This window comes from Eucalyptus grandis, chromosome 6 (genome assembly GCF_016545825.1).
Source record: "Eucalyptus grandis isolate ANBG69807.140 chromosome 6, ASM1654582v1, whole genome shotgun sequence".
In the NCBI taxonomy this organism is placed as follows: Eukaryota; Viridiplantae; Streptophyta; class Magnoliopsida; order Myrtales; family Myrtaceae; genus Eucalyptus; species Eucalyptus grandis.
The window spans coordinates 14,256,851-14,282,196 of NC_052617.1; the positions used below are offsets into that span (position 1 = coordinate 14,256,851).

The window sequence follows — 25,346 nt, forward strand, 5'->3', positions numbered from 1 at the left end:
CATTCTCTTACATCTGCACTAGCCTGAGCAGAAGCATTACCATGCCCATTATTGTCTCCTACTGAATTGGCATTTGCAGAAGCATTGGCATGGCTTTCGAATCCTCCTTCAGCTACGCTTATCGTTGCTTTAGCTTTAGCCTGAATATATATTCAAAGTTACTAAATTGGAATCTTCATATACAAAACTTACAATAATGGTTAGATGACAACTTACTTGTCTTTTTCTGAGCCTTGGACCAGTGGAATTAGCCTGAGATTGAGCATAAGCTTCAGCTGTACTTGCATTGGCATCAACACTGGATGTACATACATTGACCTGAGCATTGGATGTACGTACATTTGCAGAAGTATTGGATGTACGTACATTGGCCCCAGCATTGGCCTGAGAAGCACATATTAAGTATTGATTAACAACATGTTAAAGTGACATGCCCAGCATTAAGATGATCAGTTAGTTAAGGAAATACCTTTTTTAAAGGACATCCCTTGCAGTTATGTCCAATTTGTTTGCAAGCAGAACAAGTCATTTGCTTACCCTCTTTAGTCATTCTATCACCTCTTACAAGCTCAATCGGTTGCTTTCTTCTACTCCTTTTTGGCCTACCAGGCATGTTCTTCATTGGTGGGGGTTGAGGAGCTTCTTTATTGGTTTTATTCCAAAATTTCTGTCCTCTCACCGTAGGCATCATGAATTGATAAGCACTTAGATACTTTTCCTTGTTGAAGCACTCGGCTAGATAGTCGGTCGGATCATTTCTCTTATGATGTATTGCACAAATGACATGGCAACATGGAATTCCACTAAGTTCTCAAGCTCTACAAGAACAAGTTTTTAAATTCAAATCAACAACATATTTGTCACCACCTTCTGTAATCTCATATCCTTCATTTCCATTCCATATCAAATGGCAATACCTACTAGCAGATGTATTCTCATGTAACTTACGCATAATCCTTGGACCGTAATTTCTAGTCCACCTAGCACATCCATCCCTTTGAGTATGCATTCTATTCATAACCATGATTCTAATATCCTCCAGCATACTCACAATGGCCTTGCACCTAGCTTCCACACACCTGCCATTGAACGCTTCACTCAGATTATTATCAACGACATCACATTTAATATCGGTGTCAAAGAAGGCTTTGCACCAATGTTTTGGCTCAATACGGAATAAGTCATCATGACCTTCCCGAGTTAGTTCCTTCAACCTCTGTCTATGCATCTCGAAATCTGACATATTATTGCTCTTGACACATCTCCAAAATTGCTTCAGCAACTGTTTTCCTTTGTATTTTTGACCCCAGTTGGAATAAATGTGCCTTGCACACATCCTATGCTCTGCATTTGGCAACAGTTCAGCTACAGATTGGACAAGACCCTGACAATTACCGGAAAAAAAGAAAATATATATGAAAACAGAAAGAAAAACATTGTAACGTCACAATCAATTTACAAATGAAAACATAAAAAGAAAAGAAAAGAAAAGCATACCTTTTGTTGATCACTTATCAACGCCCATCCGTCACCATTACACATATCAAGGTCTGACTTCAACAATTCGATAAACCAAGTCCATGTGTCCTTATTCTCGATTCTTACCACTGCCCATGCCACTTTGGATACATTTGATTGTTGCCATCCCTTCCGACGGCACATAACAACTCACCCTTGATCAAACCCCTCAAAAACATCCATCTAATCCAATGATCTTCCTACATCCAGCCAAAAAACCTTTCTTGCAAGCATCAAAGCAAATGTAAACCCTATCAAATACCGGTAGAGAATTTGGCCATGGCCTTTCAACTTTCAATTTAAAATTGCTTGATGGGCTTGCAGTGTAAAGCTCTCCCAAGTAGTCGTGCATCTGTGCATATTCCTTCTTGTAATTGCCTTGCAATTCCTTAAATACTTTCAGCTTTGTTCTCCTACACTGACTGAAAGTAACATTTACTCCAAGTTGTTCTCTAACTAATTTCTTTAACTCAGGTGCTTTGATTTTAGGCATTGCAGAAATGAGAATCTTGAAGTGCTTAGCTAAATAAGTGCTAGACACTCTCTTATTCTCGAAAGTGATACTGCATATATGCTGATTTACATACCTTCTCAAATGAAATGACCCAGTTTTTCTATCAAGAGCACCATAGATCATCCAGTTACAATTGTTCTGGCCACACCTGGCTCTTACAACACTTTTTGTGTTCTTAGTGTATTTGATTGCTCTTTGCTCGGCCACAGAATACTTCAAAATTGCATTCTTAAACTCAGTTGCATCATCAAATGTCATGCCAATAATAAATTCTGGATTTGTACCACTTTGATCATATGATGGGAACCTACTTCTCCTCCTTGAAATAACATCAACCTCTTCACCACCCTCATCATTTAAAATTGATTGAAGACTGTCTTCCTCATCTGAATCAGCATACTTTTTTCGTACCCTTAATCATCTAACGATTGAGTCTCATCCACAGTCGGTGGTTGGGAAGTACTAGTTGCCTCTCTATAATTTAAAATTTGGAGCCTATGTCTTGCTGAAAATTCAATTAATTTTTTCCTTGCTTCAACCAGTTCAAAGTCATCATCATCACTCGCCTCTTCCATATCCACCAAATTATGTGCATCATCATCCTCTTCCTCATCTAGATCCCTATTGGCAACTCCAGCCCGATTCTCGTCATCATCAGTATTTCTAATCACATTAGACATACCTCCAGTTTCCATCTCAACACCCCCCATCTCAGCTCCTGCCTTTTCATTATCAACATGCTCAACATATAGTGTAATATTTTCAGAGCACAGATGATGATAAAATAGATCCATCACATCAGCGTTATCCCATAAATACCTAAGAGTTACTCCGTCTACAAGAGTCTTATTTCCAGGAACTCTATAAAAGAGTTTCTCTACTCTACACACACCCAAAGCCTCAATAGCTTCAATTATATTAGACAGCGAAGGCTTACTTAAACTTATTTCAGCAACATCAGCCCTTCCACCTATGTATTCCAATGGTGGGCCACCTTTAAAGTTACCTCCATAGCGAACAGTGACATAAACTTTGTTCTCGGCCATTGGACCTACAAGGGAACAGAAACAAAAAAGCAGAGCACTTTCAATCATCAAATTATTGAAGCAATGTTCAAGTTCTAAATTGAAAATATTTTTATAAAAGACTAACAATCAATATAGAAACAACAAATTAGCATAATCCGTTTTACAACCACAATGCAACTACATGATCAATACTGAGAGCAATGTTCTAATTTGCTGCAATGTTATAATTTATCGCAAGAATTGAAAAATGCAAAACAACTATAACGCAGATAGTAAAATGCCGCTATAATGTAGAGAGTAAAACACCTTTACAAAACAAAACAAAAAAAATGGTAATATTACTATGACATACCCAAATACTATAATGTAGAGAGTGATACCTGCATGAGGAGTCACCATCGCCGTCCCTGATGCCGCTCGCTCCGCCGTTGAGACGCCGAGATGCCCACAAGACATATCTTTGCATGAACTCGCAATCATCAAAGAAGAGAACATAAAGTTGATGTGTGTCAAACTCGAGCTCTCTGAACTCCAAATAATGAAGAACTGAGGATGCTAACTGACATCGTTTTACATAATGCAGAGATTAAAGCACTTTTGCAAAACAAAAAAACTCGTAGCATTATCAGGAGATACCCAAATGTTATAATGCAGAGAGTGATACCTGCGTGAGGAGGACTCGCCATCGTCATCGCTGACCCTGTCGTCATCCCCGACGCTAATCGCTTCACCGCTGAGATTTCCAGACTCCCACAAAGAGGTCTTCACACAACTTACAATCGTCAAATGAAGGAAAGAACACGAACTCACGACGAGTGTCGAACTCGAGGTCGATGAGGACCCAAATTGCAAGAGAACTGCAGATCATCAAATTTGAGGCTTAGGTTCGGACGAATTCGATTTAGGACTTACGGTACGGAGGAATTCGATTTGGGGCTTAGGGTTCGGACGAGTTCGATTTGGGGCTTAGGGTTCGGACGAGTTCGATTTGGGGCTTAGGGGATACTTGGAAAGCGAAAGAATACGTAGAGATGGAGAGGGGAGGGAGAACACGACAGTGAAGAAGACGTACAGACGGAGGGGGAGACGATGTCGTGGTGAAGGAGAAAGGAGGAGACGACGTCGTGGTGAAGGAGACAGGAGGAGACGGCGTCGTGGTGAAGAAGAAAGGAGGCGACGGCGTCGTTCTGCATGCGTGGCTTTTTTTTTTTAAACTATTCGCAACGGAGGAGAGAGAAACGATTAAAAAAAGCCACGCAGGGGCCACGTCAGCTTTTTCCGTTAAAAAATTAGACGGCGTCAATTTTAGGACTCATTTGAAACATTTTGACAAGTTGTAGGACTGAAATGCACTTTTTGCAAGTTTTAGGACTGAAATGCACTTTCGTGACAAGTTGTAGGACTTCTGAAACACTTATCCCTAAATTATAACACATACATTCCAACGCTTGGAGAGTTTGAGGTTCCGCTTTCGGCTTTAATTTTCTAAACATACTATTATGTGGCATTAAGAAAGGCCTGTCACTTTTACGTTGAGAGCACTCGGGCACGAAATGAAAGGCCACATCATATCCTTCGTTTTGTCGGTTATTGTTATTCCTTCTTTAACATACCTAACATAGCTGGTCGCGTGAAATATCCAACCAACGAGATTGCGAAAACTATAATACTGTGAACCTGCCATCTAAGGCCACTCTTGGTTAGGAACTGCCATGGAAGCTTTTTGGGTAGTGGGTGGGTGGATCATGATGGAACTGCCCCAAAAAATTGCGAGTGTCCCTCGGCCCCTCACTTAGAAGTGAAAAAGAACACATCCTCCTTTTTGGGGTGACTGATTTTGGAACCCTCTGCCTCATCTTGAAATGCCTCACCTAATCTTTTGTTCTTATTTTGGCCCAACAGGTGGGAATGAAGCTGAAACTGTCTCTCTGCAAGAAAAGCTTGGCCTTCCCAATGCAATTCTCCCACAACCCACATCTGACAAGCTCTAAATATTCTCCGCCAGGCTTTACTCTCTCTCTTTGTCATGCATGCCCAAGTGCTATGTGCACCCTCCACTATTCCCAGCCACCAACGAAAGCCAATCCTATATTGGAACTGGTCGGTCTTGTGTCATTATTATAATCCTCCCACAAGGACCGACCCTCCCAAAAAGTAACCTCCCACTAACCAACTCTTTTCCTAGTATAAAAACGGCCCGGAACTCCGCCAGCCTCTCACACATCATCCTCCAAACTCTCGAAACTGGCCACTCTGTCTGTGTGTGTTTGAAAGAACAGCCTCGCAACTTGTTCCGGTGCCTCAACGCAAAGTGGTCACCACTTTCGCAGGCTCAGGATAGCTCCACACAACTTGGTTTTCCAGTACTTCCCCAGAACGTGGGTTCATTTTTCTTTTGCCTCTTTGCTCACTTCAGAAAAGAACAGCCCTGTCATAATCTGAGTCAGGTTCCTTGAATCCCAGGAATAATTGAGCGTGAACTCGAATTACGGCTACGCGCCACACCCTAGCGGAGAAAGGAGCCTATCATTCTAGGATAGTGATAGTTTGGGTGACTTCTTTAAATATCTACACATTGCTCCCATCACCTTAGTCACTCATCTTTCCCCAAGTTTGCAAATCTCTTCACCATGACACGCTCGCTACTTTCTCTTGCCGTGCTCACTTTCTTGTCACTCTTCGTGTTGCTTCCTCCAACTGATGGGAGGACTCACAGTCACCACACGAGGAAGAAGGATTTGCCTGCTGTGTCTCATATCTCAGTGCCGCCCTCACCAGCGCCCGAGCCAGCTAATGCTGCTAGCCCCAGTTACAGTGGCGGTGATGCAGAACCCATTTCCCCATTCGATGTGCGAAAATTTGGTGCCAAAGGTGATGGAGTCACCAACGATACAGATGCGTTCAAGATGGCCTGGGATGCAGCTTGCGATGCCGAGTCAGCCACTCTGCTCGTTCCTCGTGGCTATTCCTTTATGATACAATCTACGATTTTCACAGGGCCTTGCAAAGCCAACCTTGTTTTCCAGGTAATTGTTGATGACGTCCTCTATCAAGAAATTGATGCCGCATTTGGCCGCGAGTACTCAAGTTTTTCGACATTGGCCATGAATTTGAATTCACACTTCACAGATTGATGGAACTATAATGCCACCGGACGGGCCTGACTCATGGCCACAGGGAGTAAGCAAGAGGCAGTGGCTGGTCTTTTACAGGATCAATGGAATGTCAATGCAAGGAGGCGGGTTGATAGATGGGAGAGGAGAGAAATGGTGGAATCTTCCTTGTAAGCCACACAAAGTAAGCTAAACCACATACATATAGACAACACTCGGCAGTGCCTTCAGAAGCTAGCAGGATCTCTATTTTTTTCAGTGCTTATAAATTAATTTAATAGTACTTATCACTCTTATTATATGCATATTGGAACAGGGAATAAATGGAACAACCATGCCTGGTCCTTGTGACAGCCCAGTTGTAAGTCAGAAACGCTGCAATTTTTCTGGATAAGATTCATCAAATTGTCAAGGAAAAAATTATTAAGTTATCATCGACCTTTATGTAATGCAGGCCATAAGGTTCTTCATGAGCTCTAACTTGACAGTTCGGGGACTCAGAGTCATGAACAGCCCTCAATTCCATTTCCGATTCGATGGCTGTCGCAACGTCCTCATTGAATCGCTCTCCATCAAGGCGCCATCTCAGAGTCCAAACACGGATGGAATTCATATAGAAAATTCGAATAACGTGGGAATATACAATTCAATGATCTCTAATGGTAACATGCTCGACCATAAGTTTCTGAACAATGGCTTATGCCGTCACAGTATCACTGCTTTGATTTTAATACAAGCAGTTTCATTGATCTGACTGGCCTTTGTAGGTGACGACTGCGTATCCATTGGAGCCAGTACCTATGACGTCGATATAAGAAACATAACTTGCGGTCCTAGTCATGGAATAAGGTACAGCAAGTGATGATAAAACAAAAATTTGCATCTGAATAGTGCTTCAAGCTTTATGAAAAAAGAAAGAATTAACACTTAAAAGGTGTGAGTAATAGACAGACAAAAGGTACTGATTAGTGGTGATTTAAAATCTTGAACCGCCTTTTTCCTTTACAGCATAGTTTTCTGCCTCCATCTAACTCCTAGCCACTATTGTTGAACATAAATCCATATAACATATGACTTGTGGGCTTCAATGTATGTATGTCCCACTGCTTTTTAACTTACTTTCCTCCAATGATCACTTTCCTTCCACTCGTGCAGCATCGGCAGTCTCGGCGTTCGCAACTCCCACGCCTGTGTCTCAAACATCACCGTGACAGATTCCGTGATCAAACACTCGGACAACGGGGTCCGAATCAAGACATGGCAGGGCGGTTCGGGCGCCGTCTCTCACGTGACCTTCAACAACATCCACATGGACACGGTCCGGAACCCAATCATCATCGACCAATACTACTGCCTCGCCAAGAATTGCGCCAATCAAACCTCGGCGGTCTACGTTTCCGACATCTTGTACTCCAACATCAAGGGCACCTATGATGCCCGCAGCCCACCAATGCATTTCGGGTGCAGCGACGCGATCCCATGCACCAACTTGACACTCTCGGACATCGAGCTGCTTCCGGCGCAAGGGCAATTTGTCTTGAACCCATTTTGCTGGAACGCTTATGGAATCATGGAGACACTCACAATCCCACCAGCTATGTGCTTGGTGGAGGGAATGCCAGAGAAGATAATACAGACTGATGTTGATCATTGTTGATCTATGTGGGGTTAATATATATATTATTGTTTAGACTAAATCAGTGTACCCCAGAATATGTAGAGTCTATTGGATATCAAATAAGAAAGATAATAGTTTTTATTGATATTTTGCTCTTGATCAAATTTGTAAATCAATATAGCACGTCAGAAGTTTTGGACTGAAGTATAACTCGCATGCTTATTGCCTAGGTCAATTGCCAAGGCATGGATTGAACGGTGCAATATGGGAGGAATTTTCAGGGATATGTTTCGCATGCGTCCTATAACGAGGTCTAGGGTCAGATACCTATAGGAAAATGACACTGCAACCTTAGCATGCAACTATCCCATGCTGAAAGAGAAATTTCCCATGATCTTGTGGGCAACATTCAGCCTATACCAAATGGCTATAATAGTTGGGTCCTAACAAAAATATAGAGTTTGGTTTGAACTTGACATAATTTACTAACTCGACCGAATTTCATAGATTATCCATGTTAATTCGTAAACCATCACACAATTCGGTCATGTTTCAACATTAAACCGACCGTGGATTGATATATTATAAAACAAGTCTCTAAAGTGACATAATTACATGAAATTCCATAATTTGTAGTCGAATAATTTTGTGTGGTACCTATAACTTGTCCAACATACATGAATTGATGAGAACACCGGTGATACGTCATTTTCAACTTACATATGTCTAATCGATCTTAACCTAAGTACTTGTCCGGGTGATCATATTCATACTTAACTAGAAAGGTGCTTCAGCTTGCAGAAAAAGAGGATAGAGACGTGGATCGACCACTAGAAGAGAATTTGTGCAAGGAGATCAATAACTTGCATGCGGGATTGGCTTTATATGTTGAGGGCGGAAGGTGGGGCATATTTGATTGGGGGGCCAAGTGCGAGAGATAATTGCATACATTGACAAAAACAAAATGAAGAATGGACCAATGTGGACTCTTATTTGGGGAAAAAAAATTGATTTGGGGACCATGAAGATCCACCCTTTTTCGGAATCGAAAAGAAAAGTAAATCGAATCATTCCTAAATAGCAGTTGGCCGTAGAGCCATGCCAGATGATGCCATGACCCTAATTCTAGCTGTTGAGGACTGGTGAATGGCCAATTGGGGAAAGAAAATATCAAATAAACAACTGATTAATTAATTGAAGAGAAAAAAGGTAGCAGGAGAGGTTGTGGGTTCTTGACACTCGGGAGGTGACAAACTTCGGCATGTGAAGTCCACTTTAGTTGGTCTCTAATTGCTACACCAAAAATGATGTGACTAGACCTCTCCTAGCGAGGTAATTCGATCTGTGACTCCCAATCATTCGATATGCCTAACAAACCGATATCGATATCAGTTAGGGGTGTGTAACCGGAACTGCTCAAATCAGGAATTACCCAGACTAGACTGAATCGGCCAGTTGTGGGCGATTCCCAAAGAGGACGGCCCAATTCTCGGTTCCCATTCTTGGAAGCAGTGACCAGGACTAATTGGACAAGACCGATTGATATTAAAAAAAAAAAAAAAAAAAACTGAGAAAATCCCTCTGCCCATTTTGGGTTTTGTTTCCCCTCCTTCCCTTTTTGCTTTCTGCTTTATTTTCCCTTTTTGCTTTCCGCTGTACCTCGAGTCCAATCCCATTCGAGTCGTCCATCGTCCAGATTGTCAGCCGCACCGACCACGCCGTCTTCATTTCTTCACTGCACGATCGTTGCAGTTCAGATTTGTGTCGCCTCTGCAACAAGAAACCTCGACGATGCCACTCGTGTTTTGGGTCGCACTTGGCAGATTGATTTCTTCCATGTGTATGGACTAATGAAGAGATCGGAACTTCCCAAAACGTTCCCAAGGCCCTCAAAGCAGTCAATATGAAAGAGAGCGAGTCGGGGAACAAGAAAATATGAATCATTACCCAAACAACAAATTATTTTTGCCCTCAAATAACAAATTACTGGTTCCACTGGACCAGACTAGACCGGTCGATTAGTCTGGTTCCTAGTCCTAGAATTTGGGAACTGGTCCTCCCGGTCCGGTTCCTAGTTTCACGTCGGAGTCAAATTGGAATGGAACCAATGGTTTCTGGAGAAGGGCAAGGTTGAGCTTGACGAGCCCAAATCCCCCCGCCCCCTCCCCTGGCCATCATCATGTCAATGTGCTGCGTCGCCGGTAGTAATGACGGTCCCAACGCTATAAGTACTATATTATGTCTCAACAGTAACGACAGTCCCCATGCTAATTAATGTAACCGGTTACTTTTTATTTGGTAAGGCGGGGGAGTGTCTGACGGAACTATCATTTGCTCGGTTTCTATGCGAGTCAACTGAATTTTCAGTTTTTCACTTCATCATTGGTAACTCGAGATGCTGTGCAAACCATACAGATGTAACCACAAGAAGCTATGGCCCATAACAGGAGTGGGAATAATCTTTAAAAAAAAAAAAAAAAAAAAAGACGAAAGTTCTGGACTACATATGAAGGTGAAATGAGAGTACGTTAAAAGGTGAGAGAGGTGTCATACACGATCAAAAGAGAGAAACACCACTTAGTCCACCCACGATTTTGAGGCATGGAGGAGCTTAAAGTGCACAGGGACGGCTTGTGCTTTTGTGGGCGTCTAGCAGAACTTGAGGCTCAGATTCTCTCTCTCTCTCTCTCTCTCATGTATACACGCAAAAAGCAAAGCAAAGCCAAAGGCTATAGGCAAGCATGCGCATTCTTGCTATTACGATGGCCTAAGGCCAAGAAAAGGGTCGGTCGGTCGGTGCACGAGAGGGAGCTTAGTTTATGTCAAAACCAACAGCCCACTCACAGCCACAGCCATCCATCCAGAAGACAACTCTTAACTTATTATAACTTCAACTTGGTAATATACTCAGACATTGTTTAAGGTATCGAATCTCATCTCGGTACTAACAGAATCTTTAATAAAAGAAATCAAGAACAAGGAGACAAAGGAGGGAAGGACGGGACCGGACGTCGCCTTCGCCGTAGTTAGTGCCCAGATCTCCAAAAGTGCGCAGCTTTGTCAGAATATTCTTACCACATCAGACACCGCACTAGATGATGATCCCAATCACGCTCCTTTTCATGTCGACCCGAGTGTTTCTTGATTGTACTTCAAGCTTCTACACCGTTGAGTGCCTGGAGAACCACTCGCGTCTGCCGTTTTTATTTAAGCACCCTTGGTTTCTATATTCCATTTTGTACTTGTAAGATTATTTATGCAATTCTCATGTAAGCTACGAGTGAGATTTCGTGTTCCTCTCTGCGTGTTCGACAATTTATTGTTTATTCTGTGTTAAGGCAAGTCGAGCCAACCAATTTTGGCAGGTCTGTGATGGGACCTAACGCTGCGAAAATAACCCAGAGTCAGGGTTAGGGTGGTTTCGGACTTACTTGGCAACTTCTTGTGGTTCAGTCCACCTAACTAGATGCGATGATTACCATTTTCCCCGCAATAGTAATCTCGAAGGCATAGAAGCGCCATTGTTCGGGAAAAAGGGTGTCTGGTTAAATGCTGAACTGTTTTAGACCAGAAAGACGGTGACAGCATCGAAGCAAACCGATGGTTACCACAAACTGCTTCCATTGGGAATGCAGTGAACCCACGGTCATCTCACTACCATTCCCATCACAAGATCGATGCACTTCTCCATCAAAGTTAAACACAAACCTCACAAAATGGCCTTCAATCCTTCATCCTATGCTGGAAACTTGGCACATGATACTGTGACATAGCCTGCAGAACAGCACTTAATTACCTTCAGATGATATTAAGAATGAACTAGAATCTTTCCCAGTTAAACTACTCCGGAACAAGCCGTTACATGAGACCAAGCAGAGTTCCATCACAGATCCCTCAACTATCCAAGAAGGGGAAGCAAATACAGAACGTGGTAATTATGTGCCCTGGCTCTTTCCAGTCAATTCTGTGCCTCAAGTGCAACAATGCCTCATAGTTTAAGCAAGACTGACGATAGCCTGTATGCAAGAACAATTCGGTATATCTAAAGTCTTGACAACACATTCTGCTATGACAATAGTATTGACCTACAATAAAGAAAAATCAGGCAATGATGACTTCAGTTGAACGAATTCGTTCAGATGCAAGCAAATCAGGCCTTTATTGACATCTCCACACAAAGATCACTTACATTTGGAAGTGATCAAAACCCTTCTGACAAACATCAAGGCAAATATACAAGATCAGCGTCCCACAATAACTTTTTTTTTGGTTTTTCCATTCTGCATGAACTTACAATGCATAAACATTCCTTCTTTACACCCATCCACCTTCACATTGACAGCGAACCAAAATAAAATGGGTGGATGTTCCAAAGCAACCGCTAACCAAAAGCAGCAAGGGCCTCCAGCAAGGAGGCAGCAAATTGCATTTGGGTCTCCTCATCTATAGTGAAGAAGAGAGGCACATGGACAAAGAGGGATTTGATCCCATTTTCCTCTGCAAAACGAAGGGAATGATAATAGACATAGTTGCACACAAATCTACCAGCATCATCAGAAACCATGACATCAAAGCCCTTCTTTGACAAGGCCTTTGCTATCTCCTGAATGGGTAGAGAGGTCTGCATGAAGTAGAACAGTACAAAAGCATCCCATGTCAAATACATAATATTAAATGATCCAAGTATTCACACAGCAGGATCAATGAAGCGAAATTTCTCAGCTTTAGAGAGTAGATACTGTAGCAGTGTGAGTAGAAAAATGAAAGAGAATACTAGAAAAGAAACATTGCAAGGTCCAAATGATCCACAATCATTAGCAGTACGTCTGACAAGAAGAATTGCTCTCCATTCAACGGAGAACTGCCATTCAAACTTCAGGGCAAGTTCTGTTGAACGCAGGCAAGTTAAGTATGAATAAGTGCGAACATCTAGTTTATTGTAAACGAGAATGCTTCACTCGATATGCACCACAAGGAAAAAGAAGATAGAACAAGAAATGGGGATAACCAAGAAAAAGTGGGCATTGCACTAGCTAAGGACATTTGTTTTAGTTGGTTGGATACATGAAAAGACGACCTTCAGATGCTCCTAAGAAGAGGCAACTTTATGACAAGGACATGGGTTAGACATAAAGGAAAATTTCAAACACACAAGGCCAAGGAACTTAGGGGAAGATCTTTAGTGTTTGATTCTCATTGAAGACAATCCACCTAAATCAAGAGCAACTATGCAAGAAAATCTATGCAGTGGACCCACTCAGCAGGAAAACACTTGTTACTGTTGTAATTCAATTGAGAATCAACATATGAAAGGGAACTTTCAATTAAACATGAGGGTGTATCCAAGAACACCAACAGCCATTAGTCAATTTACACCATTTGCTAGCATTGTTTGCATTTTTTTTCCATATGAAGAAACTCTTTCCTGAACTTTTTTGTTTATTCATATCTCATAGAGGATTAACCAAACTAAATGTTCACCAAATTGCCTTTTGAATTTTCAGTCAATGTAATATCTTGCTATTGGAACTCAATTTTAGTGATTTTATGTCCATTAACTTCAAATGTCCATACACTTTAAACCTGCCAAAAGTTAACATATACCGAACTTGATTTCTTCAATTACTGACTGCAGAGTAACAGACCCAGAAGAAACAGGAAGAGATATAATATTATCTTCTTAATGGCTAAGCAAAATGATTAGTCTGAGACTTCTTCGAAACCTTAGTCTGAATAAATGTTGAAAAGATACAGTTCAGTTGAGTCACTTCAGTGAACAGCTCACACTATGCTCGGTAAATGACAGCATAAAGAGTTCCCATCTGTGAGAAGCTCGCATAACTCTTGAACAAGAAATAATCTAAAGCAAGAAACATAGGATCGCGAGACCCCTAAAAATTTTCGTTTCTTTTGTATTATTCCTCCATCGTGTGTGAGTGCTATAAAGATATCATGGAAAATCATAACAGTTAGAATTAGGCAAGCTCCCAAGGAAGTACACACCACCCTGCCAAACTTTCTAAAGGTTTCTTCAAGATGAAACTAATATGGATGATTCATAATTAGGAAAACACAGAGGACTACAAAAATCCATTATGGACTCCTTAAGTACAAAATTGACAAGATTAGTTGATTGTCAGAAGAACATTACAACTATGCAGAGATTTGACAACAAATGCAGGTTGTTAGGACTTGGATTGTTAATTCTTTCAAAGAGAACCAAAATGACCCAATGAGGTATTTCAGGTGAATATCATAGATTTGGCAATGAACAGTATGCGAATATATGCTCCATTTGTTTCACTCACAAAAACACATCCTACTACTGAGCCATAAATTACATGCATCTTCTTTATACAGATGGACACTTGTTAACATACATAATAGAAGAACTAAGCACACACATCAACACCAAAAAGCACCAAAATTGCAGCTCACTAATTCCAGTCCAAAATAAACATAAGGAAGAAGGAACCTCCCCATCCCCCCAAAAAAAAGAAAAAGAATAAGCAGAAAATTAGCTCTACCTCGCGTGTTTGAGAAATCGCACCATCTGCATTGATAATGGGGACTTTCTGCAAATTTTAAAGAATTAAAGGGTGTGGGACAAACAATATAACTTATGAAGGATGAGCTGATAAAAAAAATGTAGGTACAAAAGTAGGAAAGTGTGATAAGTATACACCTGAGGCTTCCATCCCATCTCATCCGGACAGCGAAAAGTAGCTTCATTGACAGCTTGATGCTCAATAGCAAATTTGGTGGCACCACTATTGACCCCAAAATGTACCTGAAGTTTGATTACAGAGAATGTATGTTGGTAACACAGAGTCATTTACGTTCTGAAGAATCCACTAATACGACTCAACAAAGGATAACTTTGGGACGGGATGTGTTGTGAAATGGTGTCATTGATATATGATCGGGGAAGACCAAAGAGAAATTAAAACAGACTAGGTACTTCATGGGTGAAGCAACTCACCCAGATAACTCCTCCCGAATTTGTTAATTCGGAATCATTTTCCTCTAAGGCCGATTGTAAAGTCTTATAGAGAGAAGCCACTGCCCCTGTCCGGCTGTCTCGAGAATGCTGCAACTTCCAAGAGTCAATCCTTTTGGCAAACCCCTTTTATTCATATATTCTCTTAGATTGCTCACAATTGTCTCGGTTGGGTTCTCGGGAACTCCATGGAACTTCTTAAAACCGGTTATATGAATTGTCACGGCTGGAGGCCCTTCCGAACCCATTTTCTTGCAACCGAATTATAAATTAACAATTCGTTATCGATTCGAGATGGAAGCTCACCTTCAAGCACCTGTTTTGGATGGTTGAAATAAAAGATACGATTAGTAGGCTATCACTTCAGCATATACAATCTCAGATAGAAAATGAGGCTAAATACATGCTCCATCCTAAACTTTTGCCTGATTTGTTTAGACTACAATGAAGCACCAGTCAAGCACTTCCTTGAAAAGTAGCTGGTCGCAAATTCAAGCCACGCAAAGATCTCGCAATAATCCGGTCTCAAACTCACGCAAGATGAGACTACAGCATAGCTGCAAGACATGACACGCCAACTCTAAGTCGCGCTGCATAATCTATCCATTAACGGGCAAAGTCAATGATGGTGTTCAATCTAGCACCATCACAATAAAGTCAACTAAAAAAGCTGCTGATACACAGATTCAGCAACTGTCATCAGCAGGAAACCCAGAAAATGCACGAGACCAACAAGCCCAACCATCACCACAATACCATAAAAAGAGAAGACCCATTTGGAGCATCAATTGATTAAACCGACGGACCACGTCCGAAACAGAGGACGGACCATCAAAAAAGCAATCTTTCTCTCTCCCACCCAGCATGGACAAACCAAGACCCATCGGCCAAATCAGAGCCCCGACGGATCGAAACCCAATTGAGCGTCGGCCCTTCTCCGACGACCCAGATGATCGGGCGAGCTCAAAACCCGCGAGACCCACCTCAGAAATTTCGAACCTCGAGACGCCTATCCTATCCTACGGATTGGAAAAAGTAAAGAGGCAGCAAAAGGAGGAGGAGGAGAAGAGCAGCGGAGGAGAACCTGCGACCTTCAGGCGGAGGAGAGAGAGAGAGAGAGAGAGAAGGATGACTGAATTGGAAAGGCGGGCCTCTATCTTATCAGAAAGCGAAGTTGGTTTTCAACTCTTAAGAAAACTCGTATAGAGAGAGGAGAGAGAGTGACGATTCAGCGCAAGAAATAAAGGAGGGAGGGAGATGGATGATGGATAATACCTTAATACAAGGAACGTGCTAGTGGCGGGTCGCTGTCAAGGATTAAGAACGAGGGGGTGTCTGGTTTTTTCGAATAAGCAGATTAGAAGTTCTAAAATTATTATATAAATATAATTAAAATTCAAAATTTTCAAAATGTATAATAAAATCTTCAAAATTTTTAAAAATATAGCCATATCCTAAAATTTATCACGAAAGTATAATTAAATTATAAAATTTTAAAAAATATTATGATTAAATTATTTGATTCGATTAATTTGTCAAGTTTTGGAGTTAGATTGCACTTTTTAAAATTTTTGACTAAATTACATTTTCGTGATAAATATTAAGATTTTAAATGCATTTATCCCGTTTTTTGGATATGAAATGGATTCCCCTGTTCACTCACTTTTTTATGAAAAGACAACTCTGTTTATCCGTCAAATTGTTGTTTTATCGCTGTATTCTTCTTCCATTATGTCTCTTTTCACGTGGTGTTTTAAATGCTCCCGTTTGGAAGAATTATTAGATGACTATCAAGAAAATGGTGAGCATAAAGAAGTCGCACTGTAATTTTCAGAGTTGCGTAGCAAATTATGAGCGGGTATTTGAGTGAAATGAATCGTTTTCGAGCGCCCAAAGAGAGTCCGATTCTATCCTAATCGCTTTGACAATCAATTCTTTTAGCAGGCTTGGTTTCTTTATGTTGTCTTAAATTATAGGGGTGTGTAACGACCAGCTATACCTGGGAATCGGACCGGTCCACCCGAAAAATAGAGTCGGGAACCGGTTCCTATTGAAATGGTCGGGGAACCTATTCCCAAAATTTGAAACCGGTTTAAATCAATTTGAGAATCAGTTCTTGGACCGGTTTTGAAACCAGTTTGGGAATTGGTTTTGTAAGTTGAGATCCAAAACCCTATTTTTTTAACCTTGATTTCTATTCTTACTCCCACAATCACATGGCATTACACGCACGGCACTCCTCCTTCATCATTCTTCTTCTTCACTTGCTTCCTTCCCTCACCAGCTCCCTCTCGCATCATCCGACGGACAGACGTTATTTGTCATTGCCAAATTCTTATGTACCATGTGGATTGACTCACATAATTTTTCTTTTGTATAAACAGTTATATTTGCATAAATGAGTAATTTCATGTAGTAATTATGGGAATAAAACTAATATTATACCCATGTTTGTTACTAATTCTTTGCGTTATAATTTTATTTATTATAATTAACCCTGTGGATCATTAATTTTTCGTTTAGTCAAAAAGTTTATGTATTTATTTATTACAAGTTTTTAATGTTTCAATACAAATTAGGAAGATTACATTATTTTCTCGTGTATTAATATAAAATTTGAAATTTAATAGGATATATGGAGATTACAAAATAAGTTTTAGTGGAAACAATGTTGACCTTGGAACCAAATCGAAAAAATAGAGTGGGTTGGGTATACGATCCAATACAAACAGGGTCGGGTACAAAGTCCAATACAAACAGGATCAGGTACAGAATCCAAAAAAAGAGAACCGATTATAATATGGTGGAGTATATGGTCCAAGTCTAAACCCTACCTGATCACCCTTGTTAGATTAGGAAGTTGTGATTTTTAATGTGGCAATTATGGAGATGAGGAGACATTTGTGTGATGCACGGTTGGCGTGCCATCATTTCGATAAAGAAATTTAGCAAACAGGAATTAGAACCGTCTTCAACTTTTCCTCTCCCTTTTTTTTTCCTTTTTCTGGATCGAACAGCCTTTTGATAAGATGCATGAATCCACCTAACGTGATTATTGATGAACCGACTTTTGTTAGGTGAATTTTCAGAGAATCCATTGAGCCCCTTCTTTTAGACTAGTGCACTGTTGCCTTTTTTTTTTTTTAGAGGTTTTTGTTTTCATAAGAATCTTCAAATATGATGTGATTGTTTAGTAGAAAGTCCATTGAAAAAGGTATGAACGCTAACGACATAGCTTAAGAGAACTCAGCACACAATTGCCAAAAAAGGGTGCCTAACGTTGGAATTTCTTGCACCCTGACAGACCCGGCTTTTAGATGTATTTGCTGAAGTTGAAACGAGGTGGCATCCTTATCTCCTGCAGTGAGCTAGATTGCTAAGAACACTGAAAGGAAAATACAAGCCAATTTTTTTAAGATTGGCGAAATTTCTACGATCAATGTTTGCCATCCTGCTATGATTTTGGGATAAATGTGAGGTGATTTTGTTGTATTTATATGTGAACTAAGTTGGGGGTAAAGTGGGATAAAACTCACCTATAGAAGTCGAGTTTGATTCAAGAAAACTTGGGCTTAATAGATTTAGGGAAAAATCTAAATAAGAGCTTGAAATACTTTCATTTTCTTAGAGTTTAAAGTAAATTTTTTTTTTCAAATAAAGACTCGAAGTCTCTTTATTTTTTTAAAGAAAAATTCAAAGTGGAACTTATTTTTAATAATGGTCTAAAATGGCTTATATTAGTCTCAAAAAATTCTTTAAAGTTGAAAAGCATTTTGTTTTTTACATTTTAATTTTTTTTCCTTTTTTTTTAATTTTAAAATTTTTCCTTCTTCCCTCTATCAACCATGGTGTAAGTTCTCTTGGATCGGGTGAGGATTGCCTTCACCCACCCAGCCCAAGTGAGCTAGCTTAGGTAGGGGCGATGGTAACCCTTGTCCAATAACCACCAACCATCAATGAGGCACGGTGATGGCCGAGGAGGAAAGAGGAAAAATAAAAAGAAAAATAAAGAATAAAGAAACTAATAAAATGTACTTTTGATTTTTAAAATACACATTCTCAATGACTGAAATAATCATTGATGGGCCAAAAGTCTTCATTTGAGACAAATTAGCTATATTAAGCTCTTATTTGAAAACAATATCTTAGAGATCTTAATTTAGAAAATAATGGCACTTGATACCCTTATTCGAAATTTTATCCTAGGTTTATGTTTTTTTTTTTTGTTTTTGGTCGTCGAATCCTAGGTTAGGTTTATGTTAATAAACAAACGAGGAATTCAACACCTCCATCCAAAAGCCAGTATCCATTGCGCCACGACCCGCAGGAACACACGCAGTCAGGCCCGACCCACGGGTTCCTGCCTCCACTTCGAGATGCTTTGAGCCAATCTGCGTGCTACGCTACCCGACAGCCAAAAACGGGGTGACGAGGCCTTCGTTTCTTGAAAATAATTCATCGAGTTTCCTTTGTCCGAAAAGCATTCATGACGGGAAGGCTCGAGCTTTAGTCGGACCACCATCTGATGTCGATGTCGATGTCGTTTTCGCTCCGCTCGGAATCTTCGATCCCGGGACCGATCGTTTCACGCCCGACCCTGAGTTCTCTGTCTCGGGTACACGTTTTTCCCGATGTCTACTTTATGCAAACCGTAGCTCCGCGATAAAGATGGGAAATTTTACAAGTTGGGTCGCTTCTTGTCTGTGATGCTCAAATGGGTTTGCTTTGGTATCGATAACAAGTGACTGCAAGGGAGTGAATCTTGATAGAAGAGGGTGGGTTTGTAGTTCGGCTTTTTGGAACTTTGAGCGGGTTCAGAGAAGAACCCACATAAGCAAATCGAATGATGGGCATGAGCTTGCCACTACATGTAGAGATTTTGAGCAATTTGAGATGGGATTTCAGTCTTAAGTAGTGCTAGTGAATGTATTATTTCATATGCGTTGGTCTGCCATAAAAATTCTCCAGTTTTCGAAAAGAGATGGAACTGTGTGTTACTGGGTACTAACAATGGATTAAACCGGACAGGATCAATTGAGTTAATGTTGACATTTAATGGCTTTACTGTGTAGGTGTCATCGTATCTGTATCAAGTAGACAACTAATTTTTTATGTTTGATGGAACTCCAGGCTGTACAAAGCTGATAAACCTAATGAATTTGCTTAGGACAAAGAACATATCGTGTCACTAACTAGGAAGATGCTTCTAAAGAAATGAATTTACACTCGGCTAGCAAGTTTGTACGGTTTTCACTACAAGTTGATTTGTCAAGATATTGGAAAAATATAGCTGAGGAATTTTCTCTAACATGTGAACTGAGTATCTATTCACGGTGCTTTTAGGTTCCAAAAAATTTTCCTGCATGCAATTTTCATCAGCATCATATTATATATGGAGATGCCACAAGTCTCTGCAAAAGATTTTGTGGTCTGAAACTGTGGATACTCCAGAGGTTAAACCTTCAGCCAGGACCTGCAAAAATTGGTACAGTTAACAAATTCGGAGGTATAAAAAATAAAGAAAAATATCGAGGTGCAGATCCTTCTCAATCAGCCTTGACGCCCAAAGAAGCATCAACATTAAAATTGCATGATGGTAAGCCCTAATGCTGCAAATTCCTATTTTTCCATCATATTGATTGATTGGATGAATTATGACTAGAACTATGGTCAGCATTTTTCTCTTTTTGTGATTTGAACTTCTGCATCGTAGTTGAACTTCTTGTGTTACCTTTTAAGATGTTGTGTATGCAACTCACAGATTTCACTGGAGGAGCAGCTCAGTACAGCTTACAGCCCAAGGGAACTTATTTACAATATGTTCAGCCTCCTCCTGATGAGAGCATGGCCGGTTTGGCAAAATCCATTTCATCCCCGCGACAAGTGCCTTCCTGCACTTTCTCTGTAAATGGTGATGGAAAATCATCGCTCTGCATTGCAGTTATAGGAGCTACAGGCGAGTTGGCAAAGAAAAGATTTTCCCAGCTCTGTTTGCTTTATACTATAGTGGCTTCCTTCCTGAGGTAAACCGCTGTTTAAGAGATTGGTGCACTTAAGTCAGTATCTATCATGGGGAAAATCCATATGGCTTTTGTTGGAGATAGTCTGATATGTATCCTGTCAACTCTTCTTAGTGTGAAGAGCTTTGCTTTTGTCCTCTTTGTCTGTTCATTTTGTTTGCATCAGTAACAACTGGAACTTTTTTTTTTGGTAAGGGTAACAACTGGATCTTTGTTCATTCACTAGTTATTCTACTTGTTTCATATCTCTGATTTTGTTTTTCATTTATTCTTCAGCTATTTATTACATATTGGCTGACACACAAAAGATGAATCACAAAGATATTCTTGGTGATGAAATGAAAGTGAGATCCCTCTATCTGTCGAGATAGATTGTTGCCTGCTTTAACTAGGCCACCTCATCGAATAGGAGGGGATCATAAGAATCTTTTGTGAGCAGAGTTGGATGAATTTGTAACTAAAGTTCTTTTGTTTTTGTGCATACAGAACGCCTATATTGTTGGTTATTCAAGAAAGAATTTGACAGATGAAGACCTGAGATTAATGATATCGTCGACTTTGACTTGCCGAATTGATCATCAGTATGGAACTCTAATACATTGCACATCAAATTTTTGCTTCTTCTTCCTGTTAAGAAAGTATGTTTATAGTATGACATTCTTGACAAAAATATAATTAGTAGGCATAAATTTTCTGTGTGCTGATCGCTTGATTAGAGCTTGCTAAGATTATTTAGGAGGCTCATTGTTCACAGGTTTCAAACTGCCTGATAGTTTCTTGAGCCACCATCAGAAATTCAGAATCCTCTGATACTACACAAGAAATTCGACTTTTTTTAAAAGAGATACAGGAAACTTTGTTTTTCTATCTTAATTGAGGCTGCAAATCCATTGATAGCTTAGAAAAGATTAGGTTTCTCTTACCATGGTTGTTACATTTCAGTTTTTCCTTGGAAGCTATCGTGGTCTGAATCATTCACTGACCGGCATTGCATTATGCATACTGTTCTAGGCAAAACTGTACAGAGAAGATGGAAAATTTCCTTAGAAAAACATTTTACCTCTATGGGGGATATGACAACAAAGAAGGGATGTCAAAACTTGATGCCAGGATGGAGCTGCTTGAGGTAAAGTTGGATAATGCAGTAGTTTGGACATCTTCACAATCTTATAGACCACATTCTACTTTGGTTATATAAATTCAGTCTCTTTGACATTTATTTAACAGCTTATGTACCTCAGGGGAAGTCTGAAGCAAACAGGATATTTTATCTATCCGTGCCACAAGAAGCACTTGTAGATGTCACCTCAACCCTTGCTCACTACACCCAAACCCAGAAAGGCTGGAATCGCGTAATAATTGAAAAGCCATTTGGTTTTGATGCACCATCTTCTAATCAGCTGTCACAGTTTCTTCTTTCTAAGTTTGAGGAGAATCAAATATACAGGTACTAGTTACATTCATCTTTATTGCATATATATGTGCATGTATTCCTTAGAGTGAGAATGCAAGGAAAAGGTTTTGCTATTATGAACTTTAATCTGTCTATGTTGCTTTAGGATTGATCATCTCTTAGGAAGGAACTTAATTGAGAATCTTACGGTTTTAAGGTTCTCCAATCTAGTTTTTGAGCCGCTTTGGAGCCGAAAATACATACGTCATGTACAGGTAATGTATAGTTTTTTCTGCCCTTGCTTCAGACATTGAAATTTAACATGCACTAGGAGTAGTCATATGCCATTGAATGACTTTGCAGGTCATCTTATCTGAAGATTCAGTTGAGGCAGCGGGAAAGTATGTAATGGTCGTCGTACATTAGACTGGGATAAGTAGTTCCCTAATAACTATCACCCTTATGCAGGTACTTTGAGGGTTATGGGATCGTCCGCGACATTGTACACAGTCATATCCTTCAGACAATAGCATTGTTTGCCATGGAACCCCCAGTAAGTCTTGATGGTGAGGATATACGAAATGAAAAGGTACATTGACAGATTCACATGCTATCCACCCTATAGGAGGTATCTGTACATGCTGATTTAGGATTTTCTTTGTCCAGGTTAAGGTTCTGCGATCAATAAGGAGCTTGGAGCCTAATGATGTGATTCTTGGTCAATATAAAGCTACTTCTGGGAACAATGTTGATCTATATCTGAATGATTTGACACCAACGTTCTTTGCTGCCGCACTTTTTATTGATAATTCAAGATGGGATGGTGTGCCCTTCATGGTCAGGACTGGCATGGGAATGATCAAGCACAGGTCAGACTAATTCATAATTGCTTTGTAATGATTGACATCTCTTTCTGCGCTGTAAAGTTAGACAAGACCCTTCATTGCTTTAAGGTTTGCGAACTATGCTTCTTTTGTATTTCTGTGATGAAGTCCATCATTCTACACCTCAGTGATGTATTTGCTTCAATGATCCATGTTATGCAGGGTGGAGATACGCATACAGTTCCATAATGTTGCTGGAAACATCTATCGGGAATGTCTGGGGCATAATGTAGACCTTGCTACTAATGAGCTGATTCTACGCGACTTACCTGACGAAGCCATTCTACTCAAAGTGAACAATAAGATGCCTGGGCTGGGATTGCACTTAGATGCATCTGAACTCAACTTATTATACAAGGACAAGTAAGTCCCGGATAAAAGATCCCTCCACATCGATGCCATTCTAATTCACTTCAAGACATGATGGTTTTGGCATGGATTTTGTGTTAGGTATAATGCGGAGGTGCCCGATTCATATGAGCATCTCCTCCTTGACGTCATAGACGGAGACAACCATCTGTTCATGAGGAGCGACGAGCTCGCGGCCGCATGGAACATACTAAATCCCGTTCTACAAGAGATCGACAACAATAATATCGAGCTGGAGGTGTACGAATTGGGCGGCCGAGGTCCTACCGGAGCTTACTATCTTTGGGCCAAACACGGGGTCTGGTGGGCCGACGACTAGCGGGCTTTATCCGTCCCAGAACTGCCCAACAACAGAAGAGGATAGAACGAAGAGAAAACGATGTTCTCTTGTTGATGCATATGAGCAGTAATTGTAAATGTTTGAACGGTGGCGTGTAGAACACGGCAAATGAATTGGAAATTGGAATGGTGGATGAGTCCTGTGGAATTTCGACCATTTAAAAACTCTTTTCTGCCCTCATTTAGTTCATGGTCGACCGTATTTCTAAATTCAACAACCCTGTCAGACCACACCAGTCGACCAAGAAAGAAAACAAGAGAACGAGAACAAACGTGAAACCTGCATTGGATGCTGCTTTTGGTAAAAAAATGAGAAGGCGCCCGCCCACGTTGGCGTAGGTGCGAGGAAATGAGAAGCAGGTTTTACCCGAAGCGGACGGAGGAAAGCGTAAGTGGGGCAGGCCAAAGCGGCCAGCTAAGTCAACGGTACGACTGTGTATGTGTCAGGTGGTGACGTCACGTTATTGCAGGGCTGCGTACGTTATACGGGCACCAACCGAGTGTTCGTTCTTTTCTTGCCTTTGCCATGCGCAGTGCGCATTTACCATGAAGCCCTCGGTTTTTATTAGCCGGCAGCAAACTTTACCGTGGTCATCTTCGTCCTTTCGCAGATCTGGACCCAACCCGCATGGCCTCGTAGCCACTATATTAAGGAGTCAAGCTCTCGCCCTACGCATTTCACAGCTGCATTGCAGTGGGAGAAAGGAGGATCGATGGATGATGGGGAGAGAAAGAGGAGGAAGGTCGGGAGGAGGGAAGAGGGAGGTCGGGACGGGGGCGGTGACGGCGCGGATGAGGAGGTAGAGGAGGAGCAGATCGAGAGGTTCTTCGCCCTGATACGGAGCACGAGGGACGTGCTCCAGAGCGCCACGAGAGAGTCCCGGGAGAGGGCGAGGATGGACGAGGAAGAGCGGGCGAGGAAGGAGGCGGCAGCCTGGACTCCGAGGTTCCGGCCGGAAGATTTCGAGGGGGACGGCAAGTTTCTTCTGAGCGGGAGCGTTCCTGGGGTTCAAGCAGGGCCTTCCAACTCCCAAAAAGAAGGAGAGGAAGAAGAAGATGGGAAAGCAGAACGAGAGAAGCAAAAAAAAGACAATGACTTAGATCTCAAGCTTTCCCTCTAGTCAAATTCAGTGAGACTTGCTTTGAGATCACAGCTTGGTATTTTGAACAAGTTCAAATCTTTGCTTATAAAATCCCGGTATTGTAAGGCTCATTCATTGATCGATTTAATGTAATGTGAACGAATATAGTCAATATCGACTCGATTTTCATATGCTCTGGTTCTTGTTTCTGTGTTCGATTCACTTCTTTTTTATGTAACCCGCGTCAATAATAGTAACAACAATTGAAGATGGTGAAAGTGATATCAATCCTCTACTGAGAATGGCGAAACTGAAACAAGGCCTAAGGCAAGAGGATAGGAAGAGGTATATTTTGATTTGGCCTCTGTATATTAGAGAAATTTTTGGGTCCATTGAGGCATTTCTTAGTTTCTTTGGCTGTATTTGACTTATCAAGCATGTGGGGTCGGATTTGGATGAATTGTACAA

At 40.9% G+C, this 25,346-nt stretch overlaps 4 protein-coding genes across 4 annotated transcripts; 2 read left to right on the top strand and 2 right to left on the bottom strand.

The window, feature by feature from the left end:
- Positions 1 to 772: 772 nt before the first annotated feature.
- On the bottom strand, positions 773 to 1,615 carry LOC108954362. The gene is made up of 2 exons (XM_018860225.2): positions 1,498 to 1,615; positions 773 to 1,384 (listed from the first exon to the last, which is right to left on the bottom strand). The coding sequence occupies exons 1-2, from the start codon at positions 1,540 to 1,542 to the stop codon at positions 812 to 814; spliced, it is 618 nt and encodes a 205-aa protein (XP_018715770.2). The 5' UTR covers positions 1,543 to 1,615; the 3' UTR covers positions 773 to 811.
- A 3,688-nt stretch (positions 1,616 to 5,303) lies between these two features.
- On the top strand, positions 5,304 to 7,889 carry LOC104456891 (polygalacturonase At1g48100). The gene is made up of 6 exons (XM_010071776.3): positions 5,304 to 6,086; positions 6,190 to 6,357; positions 6,490 to 6,534; positions 6,628 to 6,835; positions 6,941 to 7,022; positions 7,329 to 7,889. Exons 1-6 carry the CDS (start codon positions 5,691 to 5,693, stop codon positions 7,828 to 7,830), a joined length of 1,401 nt encoding a protein of 466 aa, XP_010070078.1. The 5' UTR covers positions 5,304 to 5,690; the 3' UTR covers positions 7,831 to 7,889.
- A 4,018-nt stretch (positions 7,890 to 11,907) lies between these two features.
- Positions 11,908 to 16,032, bottom strand: LOC104456889 (pyrrolidone-carboxylate peptidase 1). Its single transcript, XM_010071774.3, is given in 6 exon segments — positions 11,908 to 12,412; positions 14,319 to 14,366; positions 14,477 to 14,581; positions 14,774 to 14,862; positions 14,865 to 15,107; positions 15,876 to 16,032. Coding segments are annotated over 5 exon segments (657 nt in total). The 5' UTR covers positions 15,040 to 15,107; positions 15,876 to 16,032; the 3' UTR covers positions 11,908 to 12,172.
- A 3,043-nt stretch (positions 16,033 to 19,075) lies between these two features.
- LOC104456888 (inactive glucose-6-phosphate 1-dehydrogenase 4, chloroplastic) lies at positions 19,076 to 23,986 on the top strand. The gene is given in 13 exon segments (XM_010071772.3): positions 19,076 to 19,406; positions 20,135 to 20,387; positions 20,553 to 20,759; positions 20,762 to 20,814; positions 21,298 to 21,392; positions 21,823 to 21,937; positions 22,053 to 22,258; positions 22,371 to 22,479; positions 22,568 to 22,605; positions 22,673 to 22,793; positions 22,871 to 23,073; positions 23,251 to 23,451; positions 23,539 to 23,986. Coding segments are annotated over 13 exon segments (1,929 nt in total). The 5' UTR covers positions 19,076 to 19,316; the 3' UTR covers positions 23,777 to 23,986.
- Positions 23,987 to 25,346: the final 1,360 nt, after the last annotated feature.

Excerpts from the sequence above, each read along its gene's own strand:
- LOC108954362 (XM_018860225.2), bottom strand. The coding sequence starts at position 1,542 with ATGTGTAATGGTGACGGATGGGCGTTGATAAGTGATCAACAAAAG. Across the intron at positions 1,385-1,497 it reads TGATAAGTGATCAACAAAAG|GGTCTTGTCCAATCTGTAGC; the intron begins GTATGCTTTTCT and ends GGTAATTGTCAG.
- LOC104456891 (XM_010071776.3), top strand. The coding sequence starts at position 5,691 with ATGACACGCTCGCTACTTTCTCTTGCCGTGCTCACTTTCTTGTCACTC. Across the intron at positions 6,836-6,940 it reads CAATTCAATGATCTCTAATG|GTGACGACTGCGTATCCATT; the intron begins GTAACATGCTCG and ends TGGCCTTTGTAG. Across the intron at positions 7,023-7,328 it reads GGTCCTAGTCATGGAATAAG|CATCGGCAGTCTCGGCGTTC; the intron begins GTACAGCAAGTG and ends CCACTCGTGCAG.